Raw genomic sequence first — 24,692 nt, forward strand, 5'->3', positions numbered from 1 at the left:
TCCTGATTTGCATAATCGGTAGCTCGGCCAAGCTATGCAAAATAGTGGTTGGGAGACGTTGAACCGATTGCAAAAGAAACCAAACTAATTAATTCAATTCATGTAAGTAATGTTCTGTGTGTATCTAAAGTCTACAAGATTAAAATTAGGGAAGCATGTTCAAATGTGGGAATTTCAACAGTCACAATTCTAATGTGCTGTAACACTGAGCTTTTGCAAAAACACATACAAAAATATTGTGCACATTAGAACATTATGTGGGTAAGGGGAGATGGCAGAAGTATATAAAATCATGCATGGAAAATGCAGATTCAGAGTGTATGCCTCTTACGTTGTCAAAACTCTAGGTACTGATAGTCATTCAGGACCATGAAATGATTTATTTGTGCAATATATAGTTGAACTATGGAATTTCTGCCATCAAATGTGGCAGAAATTTAAATAGTTTGAAAGAGAGACTGGACAAATTCATAGTACTAACCTTGGTGGCTGTGCCACCTCTTGACTCACAGGCACTAGGAAGCAACAATAGAACAGAATTTGTGTAAGTGATAGAAGTTTAATTTTTAAATCTAACAGCAAAGCCATGGAATCACCCTTCTTTGCAGACAGCCTCCCATGGGGGTTTAAAACTGCTTGCTTTGTGTGCCTTATTGAAGGCTCAAGCCAAACATTTCAGGAAGGTGTTGAGCCACCCGAGCCATCTTTCAAGCATCTCCTTTAATTAGACAAGGAGAAAGACATTTTAAACCATGTCACTACAGATTCATTCGTGTTAACCTGTCATAAAGCAGAAGAGGGCAATCAGTAAAAAACAAAGAAGTTCTGTTTTAAGTTCATTTGTTACACTCACTGCTTTTGAACAAAGTTATTGTGGTCCCTAATGACCAAAAAGAACAAAAGTCAAGGCTATAATAGCCATACTTTGTGTGTGTGTAGCCATCCATTTATGGCGAGGGGGTGACCGACCAAAATATACTGCAATCATCTACCGGAGAGTAGGCACGAACACAGATGACCAACCACTTAAAGCTCATTTTTATTCTCCACCACTTTCCAGCAACAGACATGACTGACAGCACAATCTTATATATCTCTGTTCAGAAGAATGTCCCATTTAGTTCAATGTTAAGTGTATAGGTCATGGAGAAACTCTTACCTATGTGGTCGCTAGGAGTTGAAAATGACTTGATGGCACATAATCAATAAGTGCATTGGATAAAGTGCCTTCAAATGATTAAGATATTCTGTCAAAACTTATTGGGTGTAAGTAAGTTTGCACAGCTGTTGAAAATCAGCAACATTTATTCTTTCTGAAGAAATTAGCTCTTGATCACAAAACTTTATACCACGGGAAATATATTAATGCCAGAACACATCTTGTTGTTTAAGAATAGTTGTACTAGAGGTAAATGAAATTGGGGGGAAAAAATATACTGAAGCCCAGTTATCAAGTACTGGAAGAATCCATTTGGTAGATAAAATGGATTAACTTTCATAACACTTCAAATGGTCAATAATATTCCTGATACGAATTGGCTGTTAAAGGTCTGTTATTAAACCCAGTGGGGGCCTAGACTATAGCAGTTATTACCATGTATTTCACTGGCACACAGTTAAATGTGAGAAAAGCTGAGTCACAAAATTAAAGGATCCCTGTAGAACTAGATAAATAACCCCATTGTGCTAGACTGAACTGTTTTCTTCTTCTTCTTTGAGGTTTGATTCTACGTGACCTGCAAGACATACTCACCCAAGTTACCCTGCTCCCTCACTGAATATAAAATTCTAATAATTTTCCACTATAACCCAGTTCTGCATTCTAAAAACCTGTTATCTGCAAATATTTATTGCTGTCAATTCAACTTTAAGGAGCTAGATTTAAAATTCCATTTTATAAATTCAGTATTTTTATTGAATATTTTTGTATGGTGTAAATCAATGTTTTCATTTAGAAAAAAATGGTAACACAGTATCAGGATTCCCACATCTGTAAGAAAGACCAAAGTTCCTCCTCAACTCAAGACTGGATGGAGGTTAAGATGTTGGTAGATGACTGAGGTTAGGAAGGTATCTCAGCCATGGAAACTGTTTACTTTGTGCCAGCTGCAATATCTCAGTCTAACCCACTCACAGGTTTATTGTTGCAGGAACAAATTGAAGGAGGGAATGTTATGGATACCACCTTGACTTCTTTGAGGAAAAATGGGATATAAACGTAGTAAGTCATTGTCTTGTGGACCTCTGGCTGGAGTCATCCTTGGCATCTCAGTTATCTCCCTCCATGTTGTCTTGTAATTACTGTACATGGACAAAAGGCATAAGAAAACAGAGTGGTCTGAATTGTGAAGCTGGCAACCACTGTAAGGAGTCAATCAAAATGACAGATGAAAGGTTATCTGACATAGCTTATGAGACCCATGTTATGAGGGTTCCAGAGCAGTAGAATAAATGGACAGCTCTAACCACAGAGGAATATAAACCCAAGGAAGTATTGCTTAGTGCTTTTCTCTTGCTCATCAGGGATTTGAAGCTAGGGAAGAGCAGCACAATAGCCAGGAAAGAGAAAAGAACTCCAGATCTCTCTCTGTGTATATTGGGATGGAAAACCATTATAACTGGAAATATGTTTTTTTGTAAACAATGACTAATCAGGAAAAGAATCCGGTGCTTGTGGTAGACAGCTCAGTGTAAACATCTAACTCAATTCACAGCTGCTGTATAATGACAAAGTGAATGTTGGGGATTATTTGGAAAGAAACTGGTAACAAAGCTGTCAATATTATAAGTGTTTTAGAAAAATCAATGATGTGGCCATGCTCTGCTAACATCTCCTGGGGAATACTGTAAATATAGAAAAGATTAAAAAAAGGGGCAACTCGGATGAGCAAAAAACTGAAGTAATTATTTTATGGCAAAAGGCAATAACAATGCTCACACTTTCTTAACAGAAAAAAGTCAAATCAGGTGGGGGACACTGCTGTGATAGAAATGCATAAAATTATGCATGGTGTGAAAAAAATACCATCTAAACAGTAAGAAATTAATAAAGACACTTTCAAAAGATTTCCTAGTGCAGGACTTAAACAACCTTGGTTGATTTTGAAAAGCTAAGCAGTGTTAGTCCAGGCTAGTCTTTCTATGGGAGATCACCAGGAAAGCCCAGGGCTATAAACTAGGCTGAGAAATTGGGGGAGAAAAAATTCCCAGAAGGGAGCAACAGCAAACCAGTTCTATACAGCTGCCAAGAAAACTTCATGACTGTCTCCATGTAGTCGCCAGGAGCTGAGCTCAATTTGAGTCTTTTAAAAATGATTATTAATATGGTAAAAGCATATATATTCAAACTTGACTATTGCAAACAAACCCAAGAAAATCTTAACACTGAAGTATGGAATATTTGTCCAATGCAATGTTGTTTTTCTTGCAAGCAATTAGATTCACAGGAATCCCAGGGCAAGTTATAGGAGGCATGGAACCAAATTCAAGTCCTGTGATGCTGGCTGATCATCTTTGCTTTAAGGACTATAAGCTCCTCAGCAGTTAAACAAAGTTTCTCTATCTGCAAAGGTAAAATAAATCCAGTATGTATGACCCCCAACAGTTTAATTAAACAAAAAAGCAGGGAAGTACTCATGCCTCATTAGAAAACCCATTATCAGGAAAACAAGCCAATTTCTATATAACGGAAGCCAATATATTTATGAAAGGAACGCGCTATCACTTGGATAAAATTTTCATTAACAGCTTGCAGGTCTACCATTTCTGTAAACAACAATATGCATTCGGCTGAGAAATGAACAAACAGAGGAAACACTATATATAAACGAGAGCATAATTTATGGCCTGGTATTAGGAAATCAGTAGGAATTGTGTAAATATTTTGCCAAGAAAGAGAACTCAAAAGGGTTGATTTGTGCATAATAGCTCCGGCTCTCTCATCAAATAAAATGTTTGTTTACTAACTGGATACTAGCTGAAGGTATTTTCTACATATTTTTCATCATAGGAAAATCTAAAATATTAATATGGAAATCTTTATTTTTTAGATCTAGACTGTAATTTCTCATCCTGGGATAGAGAGTCAATGCCTTGACGAAATGAAGTTCAGTCTCATTGTCCTTCAGTACCATCCCTCTTCCAGTATACAGGAAGATATTCCACATATCTTAAAGGGCAACTAAAAGTGGCAAAACACTTTGAAATACTATGGACTTTACACAGAGTATTCTATTCTTTCACTGAAACTATCAAGTGCTGGCACAAAACACGCCAATCATTTTAGGAACCAGTTAAAAGCTGATTCTGTTTCCTCAAACCTTTCTATTACTCAGTTCAGAATTACCTTTTTTACAATACGCATGCTGTTTACAAGTTATTTTATAGATATTTCATTCTTTTGCATTTTAATTTTTTTTTGCTTTTTTAGAAGGCTGTAAACACTTAGAGTTAATAGGAACAGAAACATACAACATGTATATTTCAAATATATATAAAAATTTATTATTATTATATTAATATTTCTGCATTCCATTGTAGTGATATAAGAGGCCAACATCATCATCTTGGGGAAAGAGATGTAGATGGAAACATCCAATCTGGAACTCACAGGAGTATTTCAGGTAGGCCTGACAATGCGTAAGAGATGGAGCTGCAAAGTAGGAAAGACTGAAGAACTGCTTAGCTGAGAGCAAAGATACTGAGCAGCTAAGATACTGACAGCCAGGATATTAGTGCTATCTTTTTAGACTGTAAGCTTGAAGGTAGGGAATAATTTTTTAAATTACTCATCTTTCTTGCTTTTGGGGGGGGATCTGTGTGAGGAAGCTCCCCTACCTGAGCAATTCCTTGCTCAGATTATAAGCAACAAACAAGCGGATGTGTTTCTTTATAGTAATAGCCTGTTTTAAACTGAAAGCTGAACTGATCCAGGCACCATCTGAACATGATTCCTTTATGCACTGCTAAAGGAGAATCGTGGTGGAATGCATACACACCTCTACTAATCATACAGTGCCACAGTTCATGAACCTACATCATGGCTTGATACTGGCAGCCAGGACCTGGCATGTGATCATAGTTGTTATCCAGTCCCCTTATCTAACAGTGACATCTTTTGTTGCTATAGTTACATAGTATAAATTTGCTACTGACTCATTTCTCACAGATCATGGATATTTATCTTCTGTATCGCAGAGTACCCTGATCTGCACAATGGCGATCTCTGTGACTGAAAGATGATTGTCACTGTGGGATGGGAACAGAATAAGTTTAATAAAAAACGCTTGTGATGTGCTTGTCCAATAATATTTTCTAAAAATATGTAGCCATACGTTGTTTCTAAAATATTGAAAGAAAGTTAGAAAATCCACTTTTGGGTGTCACTTTTAAGTATTTCCATGATTACAGCAATGTCAGGATATAATTTTAATTAGAAATCTTTTAGTAAATGAAAATATCATGATTTAAATCAAGTATTTGAACTGACTTCTCGTACTGGCAACGTAAACCACTAATTTAAATAGATTTATTCTATTTATGCATTCAATTGCTTAAATTATCAGAAAATGAGTGCTCTTCAGATCTGAGAGCTTCACAATTTTGATAGCAGTGAAGTATCAAATCTGAAGTTTATGTTTATGCTTGCTGAATCCGCGTTCAATAAATAATAAAATTAAATCATAAATCCAAACAGTAATTTTCTAAAAGACAGGCACTGAGATGGTATTTCTCAGTCTTTACAATACAAAACATTAATGTTTAAAGGATTAATTTGGGGGTGGGGGGGGGAGAGAGAGAGAGATGACCAAATTTAAAAGAATTGGTAAATTATTTTAATTCAAAATGACCCAACAGAAAGCCTTACATTACAAAAGAAAAACAAAATATATTATGAAATTGCTAACATGGAAAGAGCTGTCTGGAAGACAGAACAGGAGACAAAATAGTACGTTATCCTTCCCACAGTGACAGCTGTGACTTGACCTGATCAAACCAGGCTGGGGTCTCAAATTCTCTTGGTTCACCGTAGCAACCTGACAAGTATGTGATGAAACCACAGTGGAAACCTCCATCTCAAGTCCTATAGTACTGAAATGAACAGAAGCTTGCTGGAGCACAAAAATGACCTATTTTCTTCAAGAGAACTTTCAAAGGCTCGGGCAGACTACCAGCTCCCTGATAAATAAGATTAGTACATTAGGAAATAGCCTCAGGAATCTGATCTCCCTTACACTCTTTCTTGCCATTCTATTCTTAGTTGTAACCAAAGCTCAGCATTACTTCTATACTACTGCTAAGTGTGGTTAATGGTAAGCCAAGAATCACATCTTAACTAGAATCTGAAATAGGGTTGGAAGCCAGTTTTGCATTGGTATAATTATAAGGCCTTAATGGGGGAAGGAGTTGGGAATTTTCTGGGAAGTGTAGGTTCTTGTTGATGTCCTCTTATTTGCAAGCCACAATTTGTAGGGAGCCAAAGTTCCCCCTGTGTTATATAAAGTATCCAATATTAACAAATATTTGGCTACTATGTTTTCATGCTGTCCTCAGAAGGACAAAGTTTTTCATAGCATGAATAATGAATTAAGCAAAAAGGAGAACAAATTACAATCCAAACAGAAGCCTTTGGAATAAACAAATATGGTATCTAATATTGTAAATAGATTAGAAATATGATAATTAAATAATCTAGAAAAACACACTCTGCTGTACATCTATAAACAGAAATATTTACAAAACTCTGTTTTCAAAAGAATGAGGTTTGTGGTTTCCTAATTCATCTTGTCCATTTCTTTGGTGTGCTTGCCAATCTCTGTGTTTTTTTTAAAAAAATCATTAAGAGTTGACAAACATACAGGAAGAGATAACAGGCCTAGCACAGATACTCATATTGTTTCATATTTTAAGCCCAAACATTTAACAGAAAATTCTCATAATTTTCTTTTATAAATTATTATACACCTCTTCAAATTGCCAGTCTAATAAAGAAGTTATGTTGGATCAAATAAGTTAAAATCTACTGTTTCATAACCCTTCATCCAGTTGAGCTTTCACAGAGGTATGCATGTATATGGTACATTCTGTCTCTTAGCCTCAAATTAGCACAGTACATATGCTGCGGAATTCCCTGAACATTAAAACTAAAGAGGGAGGGTGACTACCCAGTTATTTAATAACTCAAGTGCTTAATTTTCTATACAACTGGGACCCAACGTTCAACCTTCCCCCTTTGCCTTAAACTTTCCAACACAGCTTCACAGAAAGGAAGGCATGTAGGGTGGTGTTTAGGACTTGTAGATTGATAATTCATTTTTATGAAGTACATACTGAGTTAAGTATAAAAACATGGGGAGAAACACAAAAATAAACCTCAAACAAATAAATAAAAGGAGTTACTTCATTAAATAGCTATTTTGTTATCAGCATGGCATTTATATATTCTTTGACGTCACAGCAGCAAGACAGAATTAAAGTCATCTCACAGTGGATCCCTGCATCCAGAGATAACTAGGATGTGAAGAATGCACTAGATCAAGCAAACTGATTCAGACCTGCAAATCCACTGTGCCAGTTCATCATACTTAAGCGCAACTAACTTCCTCTGGATTGGGGCCTTAGATACCAAAATACCTAAAAATCATGAGATTGACCATTGGAGGGTTTAAACATTTCTCAGAAGACTGAAACTTAACAATAGCTACTGTATTTGCTGATGTGAAGATGGGGATCTTATTGCCCATAGCACTGCATTTACATCTGATATATCAAATGCATGCTCGACTTGGCTATGGCACATGTTAAAAGGAAAAATAAATTAATTGGCCATTTCAGCAAACACTGCACTTTCCTCTAGCAACTACTGAAGTATTTACAGGAGGGAAAGTGCTATTAGACTTTTAGCTTACAGTGAGCCATCAACTTGTTGCTTGTTTCTAGAAAACCAAGGCTAAAGGAGCAATGAATCCCTTGACTCTCACTGTTCCTTAAAAACCCACTAAAAGCAAGAAGGGAGATCCTTACATAAAGGGATGCTGTGCTGCTCTTATGAACTACTGATTATATTGCAAAACTGATAAATGTGGTGTGGGGTATGTGTGTGTGCCTGAAAACTTGAAACGCTCAAATATGAGGACCAACAGTGTTTCTGAAATGTAATCAGTGCTGAATCTGAGCTAAAATCCAAACACTCCAAGTTTCAAAATTAATAGATGCTGATGAAGAACAATCAGAAACCCATTTCTGTGATGGTCTCAACTCCCATAAAATAAGAGACTTATCTAAGATATTCACATCAGCCAATATTTAGAACTAAGCTGTAATCAAGGATTAGTTTCAAGCTACAAACCACAACTTGGCTTTAGCAATATTAAGAAATTATTTTCCTGACAGGGAGGATACGGTATTCAGAAAGGGCCCAGCAGTTGATAGTATAGAGATCTGTGCATGCATAATTCACATTTGCAGGTATTTTGAATTGTGAATTATTTTCACATGGCCTGAATAAGTAACGGACAAGTTTGGATCAGCCTAAGGCTCTGTTTAGCATCAAACAAGCTGAAAGAATGTCAGAGAAACAAATCATGGACCCCATTAAAAAAGTTAAAAACAAATTGCTAGCTCAGATTTTGATCTAAGAAAACCATGAATTAGCCTGTTGTATGAAAAAAAAAGACAGCTCAAATGTGAGCCACAGTATTTGAACTTAGATGTCTTTTGAAAGGAAGATGGTGATAAAAAAACACTATAAAGCAGCAATTCCAATAGTAACAAGCATCACAATGAGGTCAGGATAGGAATGTGTGAAAGTCACATGTGTGATACAGGAAATAAAAAAAATATATATATATAGCACATGAGGCACTATATGGAAACAGGATATGTCAGCTTCGAAATTAAATTTGTTTTCTGTTAATGCTTTTATAATGCACAGAGACCACAGCAGTATCTGAGCAGTGTAAAACCTAATTACAAACAGCAGTCCACTTACTGGCATCAAAGGAAGGATAAGAAGTATGGACATCTGAAGTACAATAATTATGCAGAAGATCTAACTTGAATTAAAAAAAAAAAAAGAATGAAGGTGGCAATGTTTTCAAAGAGTCGCCATGTCTATAGTAAACTCTGAACACCCTAGTTACACGCCTGAGCCATGATTCTGAAAAATAACCTCCCTATGGGCAGAGAATTGTGTCCACGTGGAATCCAATCGTCAGCACTCCTCATGAGGCAGAAATAGGCGCCATATTGGTCTTTTTTGTAGGAATAGCGCTAGAAGGTTTAATCCACCAATCAGTGTTGCTACAGAAACTCTTCTTTGCAGCAGGGCCTGCCTAGGATTCTCTACCAATAGAGAAATGCAATAGCCAGTGTTCCTCAACCTCAGCAACTTTAAGACGTGTGGACTCCACTCCCAGGATTCCCCAGCCAGCATCCTGGGAGTGGAGTCCACACATCTTAAAGTTGCTGAAGTTGAGAAACACTGACAATAGCAGTATCAGATAGATTGCTCTCTTAAGCCTCACCCTTATTTGGTTTAGCATTCATTCAGCACTCTCACAGTATTATACATGCTATATAGGGATGGGGAAGACTTCCTTTGAACAAGCAATGTTCCTTCTTCATTCTTAAAAGCAATGCTAAAAAATGCCCCCTGCAAAATAAAACCCAATCCCACAATTGTCACGTTGTATAGAAAGCTTGAATCTTGTAAACTTGGACCAAGAATTCAAAAAATTAAGACCTCCTAGCATTTGGTATAAAACAGCGTCCGTCCCCCCCCCCCCAAAAAAAAAAAAAAAAAAAAAAAGGAACTGTATACCTGCCTTCTGACTTCTCGGAAAAAACAAAAAATCAGAAATTGCATAGGATATACGTTGTGCAAGGTGACCAGCCTTTGAAAGGTATCTGGAATACAAACTAATCCTGCTTATTGTCCAACTCTTGCAAATTGTCAGATATCATCAAATTTGTGTTTTAAGTAGTCTTTCATGACCTTGGCAATCGGTAGTTCATCAAGAAGTCTGAGGTTTTGAAGGCCTATACACTGGCGGATTCTAATTCGACAGAGATCTTGCAAGTTCCGAGGCTGCCCTAAAAAGGAGACAAAAACATTAATAAATCGTTACCAGGCCATGATAAAAAAGAGTAATTGGAAAAACAGGCAAGCAGAAGCCAGCTCTTCCCCAAACTGTAAATCGGAACAGCTGGTTCATTAGTCCTAGTATGAAAAAATGTCACTTTTTAGTTAAGCTATCTGAGACAGCCCATTAGCAGTAAATGTCAGTGAGATCTATCCTAGCACTACAACCCACCTAACAATCATTTATGTGAGATATTAGGAGGTGAGCCTGAGAGGTCCTCCAGAAAGTTATGTGCGATACAACACAGCTGTGTACACCCACAGCTGCACAAAAAGCAAGTTCACACTAACTGTAAAGCAAGATGAAAGAAGTCAAAACAGAATTCCCAAGTCAATCTTCATTACAAACATGTGCGTTTAACTCTAGTATATGATATTATGCATACTTTACAAAGCATGAACAAAACCTGATGTACATTTACATGTGAAGATTGCCCATCTCAGATAACTGTTATAAATGTGCAATGTGGAGAAACAAATGTTCATTAGCTTTAGTAACACACCCAAGCGAACATTAGAACTTAAGGATGCATTGCTTTGTATGGCTTCCATGTCTGCTTTTGGAATCCAAAAGAACATAATGAACATTCTGAAGAAAATGGAAGGGTGGGGAGGAAGGGCATCTACACTTAACACTGAATTCCTCAAGGGTGATTATTAAATGTCCTGACATTTCCTCCTGATAATCTGAACAGCATTGCCTGGGAATGTGCTAATAATGGACATTTCCAATGTTAAGCACCAGTTGCCACATATATTGCCCCTTGGTGTCTAGAGCACTTACTCATTCTTGGTTGCATCTGAATGGAAGAGAGGGAGGAGGAGGATTATAGACCACACCAGTGAACATTCTTATAGCAAATGTAAAATGTTATTAGTAATCTGGTAAGAGCAAAGAAAATAAAGGAAGTGATGAATTAAGCTCTACCTAATGATGAAGAGGTAATGCAGAGAGCTTTTGCTAAATCTGGAAAGAACAGAGTTGGATTAAAGTAGATTAGGTAAAACAATTAAAATGCTTCCAAAGGTGACACCTTCCATCCAGAAATACAATGGTGCCAGAGTCATATAAATCCTGCTCTGTTTGCTCCCAGACACATTTCTGAAGCATACACTTAAGGAATGCTTTCATTAGTAAACTTTATCCCCAAATTAAAAAGCATGGTCAGTCCCTATCTACTACTATTTGAATACAATTGGAAAGTTTATTCAAACTACATTAAGCTACCCCCTCCCCCAACAAAGACCATTTTATGCATTTATAGCTATCCTGTGCAAAGGGTTCATAGCAATCTTATTTCAAAGAGCTAAAATGTAGGAGGTATTTTGCTGGGTCCCTGAAAGACTGTAGCAGATGTGAGGTGAGCTTTCAACTTTTTGTTGGTGGAATGGACAGAAGAGGGACACGGTAAGCTGCAGAGATCCATTTTCATAAGTGGCACTTTTAAGAACCCTGTAATGGAAATTGCAACCCCAGCACATGCTATGTAGCATAAGCATAAAACGAAAACTGCAGCCGCTTAGCATTGTCCTTCAGAGAATGCAACAGCCAGAAAAGGACATTAGAGTTCAGAAATCTAATCAATATTAATTGCCAGCTATTAAAGAAGGAATTTTAAAAGAACTTATTATAATTTATTAGGCAGCTAATAGTGAAGATTTTTTTTATTATACATGTATTGTTTTCACAACTAGTAAGAAATTTACTGGAATATATTAAAATTTTATTTATTTATGTGCTTTGTCTGCCACCACAGTCCCAATGGATTTATATATGTAAGAACAATGTAAGCAAGAATCACAAAAGATGCAAACTAGTATGATATTGAGAATACAGCAATAGAGGATTTTTAAAAATAGAGTTTTTTTAATTTACAATTTTTGCAATAGTGATTTTTCTTGAATTTATTTCAAACATGAAATTCACTATATATAAAATGTGAACTATAAGTGATTATTAAAAATAACGTAAATATTATTTGAATGTGGAATAGAAGGTAATGTTTAAAAGGCAGTTTAAAATTTGATACTGATTTCAATGTCAGTGATGCATGCAACGAATACTTGTTATAATAGTTAATCTATCAGTTATTAATTTCTGAGATTAGTGATATGGGTCCAAGTAAAACCCCACTAAAGATAATCATATAAGGATGACATTTTGAAGATAGACTTCCAATACAGGCAGGTGAAATGCTTTTATTAGGCAGTTTAAACTATAAGAAAATGGCACACACAGTGATATTCGTAGAACATAAGAAATGAGACAAAATGAATTTTAGGGAGAAAAGAAAGAATTAAAATGGAAAGGCCTGGATTAAGAAAAAATTAACTTATAGAGTTAAGGGAGCAATCATAAGGGAGTAAAGTTGAAAGGCAGATTTGAAGAGGATGAATATGAGAAATTCTGATACAGCATAATAGTTACAGGATTTTCAGAATACAGCACAGAATTAGCTGATAGATTTAATAGGGATCAAAATTACAAAAATATATGATATCCATTAGGACTACACTGATTTAAATTATCTGATTTGCTGAAAGTGAAAGTAGTAATTTTAAGTCTTAATTATAATCAGAAAAAATGTATCAGAATTACAAAAAAGCAAATATTGACATGTTTGCATCTCACTACATTACTGAAAAAAATACTTGGCTTTCTGACTGATAAGCTTTAGACTATTTGTATTTATTATTTATTTAGACTATTATAACTGGGCTGCAGCATTCAACTGGTTAGTACGCTTCAAAAAAAGGGTAATGGCATAAGCAAGTATGAAGCAAAACAATTATTTGATATTTTGAAAGAACTAATGAATACATCTATTATTTTTAATTTTATAAATCTAGTGGTTTGATATTTGTATGTTTTCTTGATATTACAATTTTAGTATATGAAAATATATCTTAAAATAAAAGATATGCCCAACTAGTATTACAATGTTGTGGTGGTTAGTTGCTGTCGAGTCGTTTACGACTCATGGCGATCCTATGTATAACAGAACAAAATGCTGTTCAGTCTTGCGCCATATGCCTGACTGTTCCAGTGTTTGCATCCATTGTTGCGGTAATTGTATAGATACCTATAAATAGTCAAATAAAAGAACTGTGATAAATTTTTATTAATGGATAAGAACTGATAAAATCTGATAAAAGGAACTATAATAAATAGCTCAAAAATCAATTTCATTGTACTCTACTACTTCAAAGAGGAAAAGAAGCAAACACATTAGAACATTACATTAAAATTTTGAAAGCCTTCGTAAAGATACTCAGCAGAAATGTATAGATGTTATGGAATGTGACCAAAGCAAAAAAAAAAAATCTTAAATAGATGTTACTTGAAAAAATAAGCAAGCATAATATATTAGCTTATACTATGCAAAGAAGTTAGTATATGCAATGTACATGAATATTCAATATACCCTGTAGAAATTACATTGGAATCTAAAGAATATAAGGCCTCACTTAATAATTGTAAATTAAGTCATGCTACATATAATTTTAAAAAATCCTACATTTCCTACATTTTAAAATGTTCCACTTATATTATAAGCTAGTTTAAAATGTGACTTTGTCAAGATCTCTCAGCTTTGCCATAAATTCCTTAAGGATGTTAAAGTCCATTATCAACCATTAATTTTTGAGTGGAATAAGATTCATGAGAACAATCCTGCTTTAAAAAATAAATTTAAAAAATTCTAAGGCAATACATTACAGACCAGTATCTTTGCATAAGGAAGCAGTTTAAGATGCAGGCAACCTTGTTTGCAGGAAAACGTAATACTATAATTGGAAAATGATATTTGTTCTTGTTAAGGGAAGAAATTTATATATGCAGCTAGAGTTAATGACATCAGTAAGATTCTGAGAAAGTAGGACTGTCACTGTTTTTAGATGTCAAGACTTCTGATAGGTCAGAATAAACCAGATCCAGAGAATGTACTTAAAAATATAATTCTGGTCCATGCCTTAAGTAATGGGCAAACATAATATACACTAAGTCTGCAAGAATTTCTATAAATGGCTATTTACCTCTAGATCAAGAAACACGAAACCAGATATCTTTGGTTTCCTTTACTATTTGTGTTTTCATGAGACCAGTAATAATTGGGTCCATAAAACACTAATAAAAGTGTTGCTAAAAACAAAGAGGTTGACAGTACTACTGTGTATGGCCAGTATGATAGCAGAAGAAAAGAAATCTTGGTTAATTGAGAAAAGATTGAAATATTGTATAAATATTTTTGAACATAAATATTTAATTTTTCCAAATCTGGATGGGTAAGAATCAAGATTAAAAACACAAAACAAAGCTAAATTTATCAGAAAGTGACAGCCATAAAGTGCAGAACTGAAATACTGATGTGAGCAACAGCAATACGTCTCACTCTTATATTCTTTTAATGCTTCCCCTACCAAAAAAGGAAGCAGTTACTGAGCAGCCCTATTAAATACATTTTTTTTCTTTGTTCCTATTAATTATTCCCTACTTGGAAATATCTTCCTTCTTAAATTTGTAGAATATAAGATCAGTTCCCTACTTGATCATTGTTCTGTACAGTATGAGACATGCCCACTTTGCAAAAACATTTTAACAGATGCATACATGAGCACTTGCACAAGACATAAGGGAGCTATGGGTTGCTCATCAAGGCAGTTATTTGAGGTAGTGATTGCTATGCCAACTGATCCATAATTGGGAAAGCTCAGATTCCTTAGTTAACCTCAAAGCTAAGTCATTTTCTCTAAGTGTACTTTAGTTCGTAAGGTTTAATAAGGATGAAAGGAAAAGGAGAAATTGTATGTGCATGCAATTGTCCAACTTCCTTGGACAAAGAGATATTAAAACTACAATACCAAGATATAATGGACTGGATTACTATTTCTAGAATATATACTGGACAGTTAAATTCACAACTTCTTCAACACATGCAGAATGCTGGCAGTCCCTGAAAACGCAGTGGTACAGCAATGGTTTCTTTATCCATATATTTGAATCAAAATACAAACTTGTACATATATATTTTAGGCAAAAATTCAGCTAATATTAAAATAAAGCAAAACTTTACACCATTTCTTACTGCTAATCAAATTTTTTAGATGGTGTAAAAATGCATCCACAGATCACCTTCAGTGTTGCTATCTGTACAATTTTATGCTGAATTCAGCAGTTCAGCAACAGATCCTAGACTGAAAAGGGAAAAGTATCTGAAGCAGCTTATTTTGGCTTTTACAGATTTCCTTTCACCAAGACATCACACAAATTAATTCTAGCCTTGTCAATACCAAAAAATAAAAACAAAAAACCCGAAATGAGAAATAAAACAAGAAACAAAAACACCTTAGTATTTTTTAATTGTTGTTTTCCTCCTATCAAGGAATCTGTGGATTTTTTAAGTGAGTTCAGGTATACTGGATTCCCCACTCCTCTCAAAATAAGACATGAGCTTTTGCTTGCTTCTTCATCCTTGCATAACAAAAGCATTATAACATGGCATAATAGTGAGTCTTCTTACAGGATTGCAACAGAATAAATTGACAATCTAGGACGGAAGCATATGAACATCTTCCTCAGCCCCTGTGATAGGCATCTCCAAAACCTAATTTCAAAAGGTAAATTGTCTATTAAGGAGATATGGGAATTATGAGTGCCAAACCAAAATATTTATATACTTTTATATACTGGTATTGTCTTTATTTTCTTTCCCTGATTTTGACTGTTTCTTCATAAATTCACCATTATTTTAATTGTGCAAAAATAACTATTCAAAATTCTATCTTTCTTTAATTGTCATACTAGCTGGGAAAATCTGCTTTCTGATATAAGAAAGCTTTTTATCAGAAAATTATCCTGTTTTCAGGAATGTTACTTCAGTAGAGAAAGCCAGTATTTAACTGTTAATTTCAAAAACGTATCAAAGCCTCACTGAAAATGATTTTTTAAAATCATAAACAATTACTTTTGCTCTTTACTATAAGAGTTATCTTAATTACGATTAGAAACATAGTTTCCCACTTACCTTTCTTAGATTGGCCATTCAGATATCCACAAAGTTAGGCAAAGCAAAATGCTTTGGAGCTCCAAAGAGCCCACAGTGCAGTGTAACTGCATAAGGATTCAGGAGCATCAGCATTCATTAGGCTAATTTTGTTTTTAAAAAAAGCAATATAAGGATATGGCACATCAAAGATTGCTTCCTTCCATGTAAGACACTAAGGATGGTGACCTTAAAAAAAACTTTTCTGTTTATGTTGTTTTTTGTTTTAAAGAGCAATTAATAGATTACTGTATGCTATTTTGATTATCCACATGATTGTCAAGAGGGAAAAATAGCACCATCGCCTGCAAACAACCAGAAATGCAAACAATAACGTTTAGATTTGATGTTGTTCCAATACTCCTAAACACTCATACAATTTATCTTAAGTCATTAAGATTCAACACTGAACTTAAAGCACTGAACCACTTAAAAAGCCTCAGACACATACATTCATGTTCTATATACATCCTTTCCTTTTCTCATGCATTAAAATAAAGGTGAAAAAGGAATAGGATTCCTTCGTATTTTTAAAGTGGCACCACCATGATACAATGATGGTACTGCAGTGTCATATAGGCAATGCCCATGGAATATTCATGAATAACGTGTTTGATCCCAGCTATGCTATCTCCCTAACTTTATTCCACAATACACATGGTTCTTCTGGAACCTGGAGAAATTCAGATGGCATGTCAGTTTGAGCTTGGTCTGTTTTTCACAGCACACACAGTTACCACTGGGAAAAAAAGCTTTCTTAGCAAGTCCAGAAAACCCTCCTCTATCACCTAGAAAGCTCCTGGGAGGAGATGCAGGGGAGTGCAAAGCAAAATATAATGGGATAGTAGGAATGTGGTATGGAGCTCAAGATAGTGAGGCAAATGAAACATGAGCAGCTTGGAGCTGGGGACTGAAGCTGAGGGATGAGGAAAAAAGTGACAAGGCCAAGGATGGCATGAGGAACGTCAGATGAAGGATGAACGGGGATTATGCTTGCCAAAGTGTAAGTAGGTTACATGTAGAAAGTATATGTATGAGAAATAGCATGCATAGTTTTTTCTCTTTTTGCTAAGGAAAAAAGAATCACATGAACATACCTATTTTTTTTAAAAAACCCTCTGTAATACATGTTTTTGCTCTGGTGTACACATTACTCAGAGTATTGTCTGTTTCCTTTCTATGTTCCTCTGCCCGCTTACATTTTGGAGGACAGCAAAAATGGTTCCCTTCCAAAAAGACTTCAGGGAGGAATGCAATATTTAGATGGAGGCAACTGCTGGCGGTGGGGGGCGAGCATGCAGACCAAACCTCTGCCTCTCACTCAATTTTTGGAGCAAACTACCTTTCCTTGGTGACTAGAAGCTCCCCACTCCCATCTGTGGCAGTTGTATGAATTTTAAAACATTGCTGAGGACCCAAAAAGGTCGTGACGATCTGCCTTATACAGTGCACACCGGCACTTGTCTAGGTAAGACTTTTTAATAGGTATTTAAGAGTTCACCCTCAAACCCAGCTTCAGCAATCTGCAGCAGAATATGACTGATTAGAACTGAATCCAACTTCCTGTTATATAAAAGCCTCTTTACTGCCAAACCCTTTTTACTTCACTTAAACTCTAACCTAACAAAACCACAGCTTAGCCGTATTCTTTGCACTGTGTTCAAGTCCACTGCTCCATTTACAATTTGTACACCTGATATTTTTACTTTTATATGTTTGCAATACCCAAAGGCAGCCAGAATTTTAGACTCTTGAAACAGGGCACTCTGGTGAGGAGGAAGAGGAAGAGGAGGAGAGGTAGTGGGATTGTCAGGGGATAAACACACAAAAGCATTACGGCAATATCAAAGAAGCCAGCTGAACAAAAACCCTAGTTATATTCTTGAGGCTAATATGCATGCTTTGAAAATGTGCTTGGAATACGATAGTCAGGGAGTTTGCTTTGACTAACAGTCACCCACCCAACATACTACATACCATTCTGAAAGCTTAGCTTCCGATTTCCATGCCCAAGAGAAGCTAAGATGTCACTTTTCTGAAAGCGTCTGATCCATCTCCAACATATATAAAAGCCTGTCCCACTCATAAAATATGATTTATTTTAAAACTGATATTTGAATATCAGCTAACAAGAGAATACGGTCCACACTATTCACAGATTCTACAACACAGTTAAAAAAAAACTGTAATAGATTCAGAAGTGAAGGTTGTACTACATAATCATCCCACATCAGAATTACAAAGTAAGATAAATTCCCAAAACTTGACTGAACAATGGGATTCTAATGTTAATTCTTAACATTAAGTTACAGAATATTTCACATTAAAGGAAATTGCCTTACAGCTAGAGGTAAGTCTAGCAACTGACTATAGAATTATATTTTATGAAGGTCTCAATTTCAAAGGATTGAAATTATGCTGAAATAAAAGCTGTAGCGTGACTTAAAGAAACCACATATCCCCCAAAGATATTAATGATTTCTTTTGCTTGTAAGAAAAGGAAGATCTCAAGTATTTTTTAAAAATCCACAAAAATCTTCCAATTATTTTTTAAAAGCAAGTATAGTAATCAAAAAAGCTTAGCATCTAAGTACTACAAAGCACTACCTCATTTTATATTATAACCTTTTAAACCCTTTATAAGCATTATGTTAACCAAGTAAATCTTATTCAAACATCCCTAAAACTGGCCTCAGAACCACTGACAACCCATCAGGCTGTTATCTTCTGCTAGATTTCTATATGCTGATAGCAGGAATCTCCTTTCAATAATAATATTTCAATGGTCTCATTCATATATACAGTGTGTGTGTGTGTGTGTGTGTGTGTACACACACACAAACATTTATAGACACACCTTTTCATATCTTAAGCAGTCATTGCTATATGGCCAACCTATCAAAGCCAAACCACAGAAATGAGATGATGTACACTTTTACAATTTGTTTGTGAATAAGGAACCAAACCAAACCAAACCAAACCTGGGAGCTCTATAGGGATACATAGCACTCTGTCTTTTTGTCAAGAAAGTGACTCGCTGAAATATTTTCCCTCCTGTATCTGGAAAAAAATTCTTTAAAAAAATGACAACCCCATTAAATAACAAGGGACACACTAGTACGAATTGGGTTAAAAACCAAAATAGTCACAGAATCACAGATTTTTGCCAGTTTAGAAAAAATACACGCATCTCCAACTTCTACAGAGGTCAGGAAGATATAAAACATACCAATATAAGTGAACAGAGTTAACGCATTGAGGCCCATTACCCAATACTGGACAATCAGTTTCAGTGGGAGCAAAGCTTTACCAGGGCCCTTCCCTGGTTTCAAAAGCCTCACTAAACTAACCACCTTCAAGAGACCATTTTGGAAGATTCTCTAAGTTTTTTTTTATTATTATTCCATACCATTCTCATTTTCCAGTGGAGAATCTGCCACAATCTGTTTTTCCCAAATATGAGTTTTAATTTTAGAGTGCAATCTAAGCTTATAATGCACCAACTGACACTATTAGCCCCTAGATAGCTGTCTTTTAACTGCTAGACCACAATTAACTTTTGCCATATCTCCATCTGGGCAGACTTCTTTTTCAATAGAAGAATGGCCCATTATTGACCAAACAGTTGAAATCCTGAAGGACTGAGGATAGGCAATTGTGATTCTTATATATAAAGATGGAGATTATACACTCATGAACCTGAAGAGCAACATCAGCAAACTATATGCCTGTCATCTGTGCTGAAAACTGATAGACTGGTTGGGACAAGCGATCTGCATAGCTGATGAGCAAGCAAACTTCCGAGTCGGACAAGGGTCTAAAGCCTACTGCCTGATGTTAAGTCTTAACCAAAAATACACAGCCAGAGCTAAGACATCTCTATAAATGGCATTTGTTGATTTTAAAGCAGCTCTCAGTTTGATGTCCCAAGAAAGACTATGGAAGAAACTAGAAGAATCCCCCATTAATAGATGGCTACCCTCTACCCATACAGGGTCTGTATGATGAGACTTCAGTATAGCTCAGAAAGATATAAAAAGGATGCATTTTCCATTTTTCTAAAATTTCTCAGATTGGTCATTCAGATATTGAATGATTGTTCATAAATAATGAAGATAATTCTTTGACAGTTATTCAACTTTTCTATATGGAAAGCACACATTAAAAGCTAAGCTGAAAATGCACTGAGGAGTGCCTTTATCAAAATATTTTGGGAGACATTTATCCCCACAACACTTCAAATTTTTGAAGCTACGGTAGTGGTGCAGCTCATAAATGGTGGTTCAGTTTTAAGTTTAGGATCCACCACAGACTGCAAAAATTTAGACTGAATAATCAACTTTAGCTGTGCCCAAGTACATACTTAATGCTGCTTTGCATTTAGAAATCTTCTTAGAAACAATGAAAGGCAGAACATCATTTGACTGTTTTAAACTTTTCATAAAATTAGATTTTTGCTATAGCTGGGTTATCTCCATTTGTTCTGGAAAATACCTTTAAGAATAATCTGGGGAGAGCCCTATTGGAAAAATGTAACTTTCTAGATTCACTGAAGGTCAGGAAAGTGATTAAAGAGACTGAGTGTCATCCCAAAATGCTCTGCTTTATTAGGTGTTAACAAGAGCTTCAAGCTGGCAGCTAAATTAATATCTCACTATCTTAGAAATTAGCTTTTGCTCTAGCCAGACGTAACACTACATATTGGTGATTTTAGCAAGTAGAGGAAAGAGAATACTCTATGAAATAATCCATTGTTGGAGGATTCTCAGGAAAGTGCAAGAGCAGTTGAAGATAGTGCACAAGTGCAGAAATAACATAGTAGTAGGGTAAAATTATAAGCTAAACAAATTAAGCAAAGCAAGACTCAAAATCAAAAGAGGAGGAGTCAGCGGAACAGAATATGGAGAGATGTGAGCTTTTGTTTCAGCCACCATTGGGAATTCATGAAAGTAAAAGTATGGCACTGTGTTCTAATTATTAAAAAATACACAAGATAGTCAGGAGTGTGCATATCACCACCTGTTAGACACAGCAGAATAAGCAATGTAGATATTGGGCACAGAAGGGGAGGGAAAAGAAACATAGATGCGAATCCTGACAATATAGAAAGGCATTGCATAATACACAAAAGAAAGCAAAAAAGTATTAAAAATCTACAACAGAGAACTAAGGAGTTCAGTAAGTCCCTATCTCATCAAAAAGAGAAATATTGATAAAATTATTACCAATACCAATTTATATATGAAATGTGTTCTGTGTTGTATTGAAACTAACTTTTGAATTCTAGTGTGGAACTATATTTGAAGATAGTATTCTATAGGAAGAATGCATCCACCAATGAAACAAACCTTCCTTCTCTACTTAATATACCTTCCATGTCTTTCATATCTACTGCAGAAGATGGAGATACCAGAGCTGGGACACACACCAGAGGATGGAGGAAGAGCTAAATTAAATCTCCTTGCATGAGCACAGATTCACATCTAACACTGGATATATTCATAATCACTTTAATATACCATCACTTAGTGCCTCAAATAATATAAAACCCAATTTATAATTTAGAGGAGTTTGTTGTTTCACTAAATTAAGGAATCTGAATATATGTAGATTTAGGCACCGGAAAATCTGTTTCAATCATTTTTTAGAAGTAGGTTTATATGTGCAGTGAAAAAAAACCAATACAAAATATAGAATGGTGCTGAATATCAGTAAATTCTGGAGAAATAGGAAGAAAAACTGCAGAAAAAGGACTTGAAGAAAATTCTAGCAACAGAACAGAAAGTATGCAGCCTAAAAATGTGTTACCAATCATATGCAATTTTTTCAGTGAGAAGGGTACTGCATATAACCCCCAAACCCTAAAGATTAAAATAGTCAGAAAAAAACTGTTTAGTTGAAAACAAAGAGAAAATGCTTCAGGTTTTTAAATTAAAAGGGAATGCATGGCCTCAATAAACACAGGGAGAACTTTCCAACCTGGCATTTTCCAGATTTGTTGGACTAAAATTCCTAGAGCTCTCAGCACAAATGGAAACATGCTGCTTTCCCTCCCAAAATATTTCTTAGTTAAAATGCTACACTCAAACATGTATTCATTAGAGCAAACCTGCACTTTCTAGGGCAAACTTGCATATATATACAACAATCTGTTTTCTAGTATTAGAAAAAATGCAGAAACCAAGAATAAAGAATCTGAGCCTGCTGAAAAAGAAATCCATCTGGTGAAACTCTGATATTTAAAGTCCTATTATTGGTGGCACAGTAATAATCGATTGGTTGCTTCATTTTATCAGTTTAGAATATATTAATATATATTGAGGGACCCAAAGAGTGATTGAAAACAGGATTATTTTAAACATTAAGGTATTTCACCCCTAGCCCAATGCTGAAGAGAAAATGAAACGTTACACAGGGCCTTTAAAAAGAAATGGTTTTCTACGAGACATCCTAAATAATCACAAAATAAGCCAGAAAACTGAGTGGACTGGATCTGCGTCTCTCCATAACCTGAAAGCACCTACAGTTCCCTGTAGGGATTAACACCCAGTAGTATCTCCTGGTGGAAAAAAGTCATTTTTACTTCTTTTCTCAGCAGTCCTCTTCATTTCCATATCCCCACCCAAATGGCAATCTACAGCATCAGTGCATCACATACTGCCCCTGAAATCCCACAGATTCAGCCACCAAATTTCAGAGCCACTGAAGAACTATAATCTCTTCCTATCCATAAGACAGACTGCTGCCACTTCTCTGTTATTTTATTTGTATTGCTGCTCCCTTGTTTGATTCCTAGATTCTCTTGGTCTTTTTCTCCACCTTTTCACTCTCCCCTTCCTTGCAACCCAGAAATCCCACCCAGTTTTAAAATCTTTCTCCTTTTATGGCACCCAGCCCCTTTTGCAGTACAGCTACTGAGATAAAATGCACACCCCTGTTCAAAAGATGAGAGGATTCTGAGACAGCCTAGGTGCTGCAGAGGGAAGAAATAATCTATGAAAATTTTCCCCCAAGCATCCATGAGCAGAACTTAATTCCCTGGAGAGTTTGGATTACACCCACCATTCTGTTGATAGCCACCACCCCCAAATCTACTGGAAATTTTGATAAAAGATTTCCAGTATACATACTTGTTACTTCCTGTAAGAAATCCAAACAAGGTCGGCTACTTCCAGATATACTTATTGAAACCGCCAACGGAGTCTGTCCTTCATAGTTCCTTGTGTTAGTATCTGCACCGTAATTGTATAACATCTGCGCACAGAGTACATCATCCCTAAGAGCAGACAAATGCAATGGTGTCTGTCCATCTTCTAAGCGCCCCAAGTTCGTATCCGCTCCTCTCTGAAGGAACATCCGGCAGTAAGTGTGATTGCTTTTGATCACAGCATAGCGTAACAGAAAGCCATTCTGAATGTCAATGTTGGCATTGTGATCTAGGAGAATTTTGACACAGCTGGATCGTTCACGAATAATGGCAAGCTGAAGTGGTGTAGTACCTTTGTCACTAAGTGGATCAACTTCAGCCTTGAACTCCAGCAAGAGTCGGACAAAGGAATCTCTTCCATAATGAGCTGCCACATGCAGGGGAGTCCAACCGTCGTTACTCTTTGCATTAATAATATCAACACGATAGTCTGATTCCAGCATCAGGCGTGCAATCCGGGCTCGGCCATGCATAGCTGCATAATGTAGAGCAGTGAAGCCACCAATTAAGTCTTTCACTGTAGGATCCGCTGAAGTTTTAAAAAGTACAAGAAGTTAGTTATCATTAAAAGCACACAAAACAGCAATTTAAAATAGAACTATTTTGCATAAGGTTAATCAATAAAACCACTTTTTCCAATAGACTTGAAATTTATCAATTAGCTGATTCTTTCACAAATGTTAGTACTTTTATAGTATGATACAATATTCATTTTATCAACTTAACACTACACCTAATTCTTCAATAGGTATTACAAAAGAACTGGAGAATTGCTGCCATCCATTACCGTTATTTTTTACATACTTCTTTCCAACTTCACTGATAAAAAAGGTTTTGTAATATTACCAAAGAATCAATGTGTACATTTGGTAGGGAGTTTGCATCTTACAAATTAAGCAATATTGTTCATACTGGAGGTTGCTTTATAAGGATTTAAAATTTTAAATATTAAAATTTCAATATTGAAAAATGCAAAATTTCAAAAATGGCCATGCTTCTGAATCATGGGCTGAAATTAAAATATTTTCATACAAAGTTTCATACAAAAGGTAGTGCAGAAGACCCATTTATCAGCAAGAATTCCCTCCAGTCCCTCCTCCAGTGGGAGGAGATGGGTGGTGACAAATTTGATAAATAAATAATAAATAAATAAAAGAATTCCTAAGCAAACTGTATTAAGTACAATTTGGATCTGCTTTGTGACAGATGAATTGAGTATTTTTTTCCCCTGTGATTATATTTTGGTTAAAAAACACAAAAAAATGAATATTTACTATACAGTTGTTCACACAGCCAAATCTCC

The 24,692-nt window shown here is 35.6% G+C and overlaps 1 protein-coding gene across 5 annotated transcripts in view; it reads right to left on the reverse strand.

Annotated features, from left to right (window-relative positions):
• Positions 1-1,964: 1,964 nt before the first annotated feature.
• Positions 1,965-24,692, reverse strand: part of ASB7 (ankyrin repeat and SOCS box containing 7) — a 36,468-nt gene continuing 13,740 nt past the window's right edge. For 2 of the 5 annotated variants that reach the window (XM_063314452.1, XM_063314453.1), the window contains 2 exons: positions 23,313-23,918; positions 9,438-10,092 (listed from right to left, as the gene is read on the reverse strand). In XM_063314452.1, coding sequence (XP_063170522.1) covers positions 9,953-10,092; positions 23,313-23,918 — 746 coding nt within the window. In that variant the 3' untranslated portion in view covers positions 9,438-9,952. Of the gene's footprint in view, positions 2,302-9,437; positions 10,093-23,312; positions 23,919-24,692 lie in introns of those variants that run through there. The other 3 variants (XR_010068696.1, XR_010068695.1, XM_063314454.1) reach the window with 3 other exon arrangements.

This window comes from Candoia aspera, chromosome 13, assembly GCF_035149785.1.
Source record: "Candoia aspera isolate rCanAsp1 chromosome 13, rCanAsp1.hap2, whole genome shotgun sequence".
NCBI lineage: Eukaryota > Metazoa > Chordata > Lepidosauria > Squamata > Boidae > Candoia > Candoia aspera.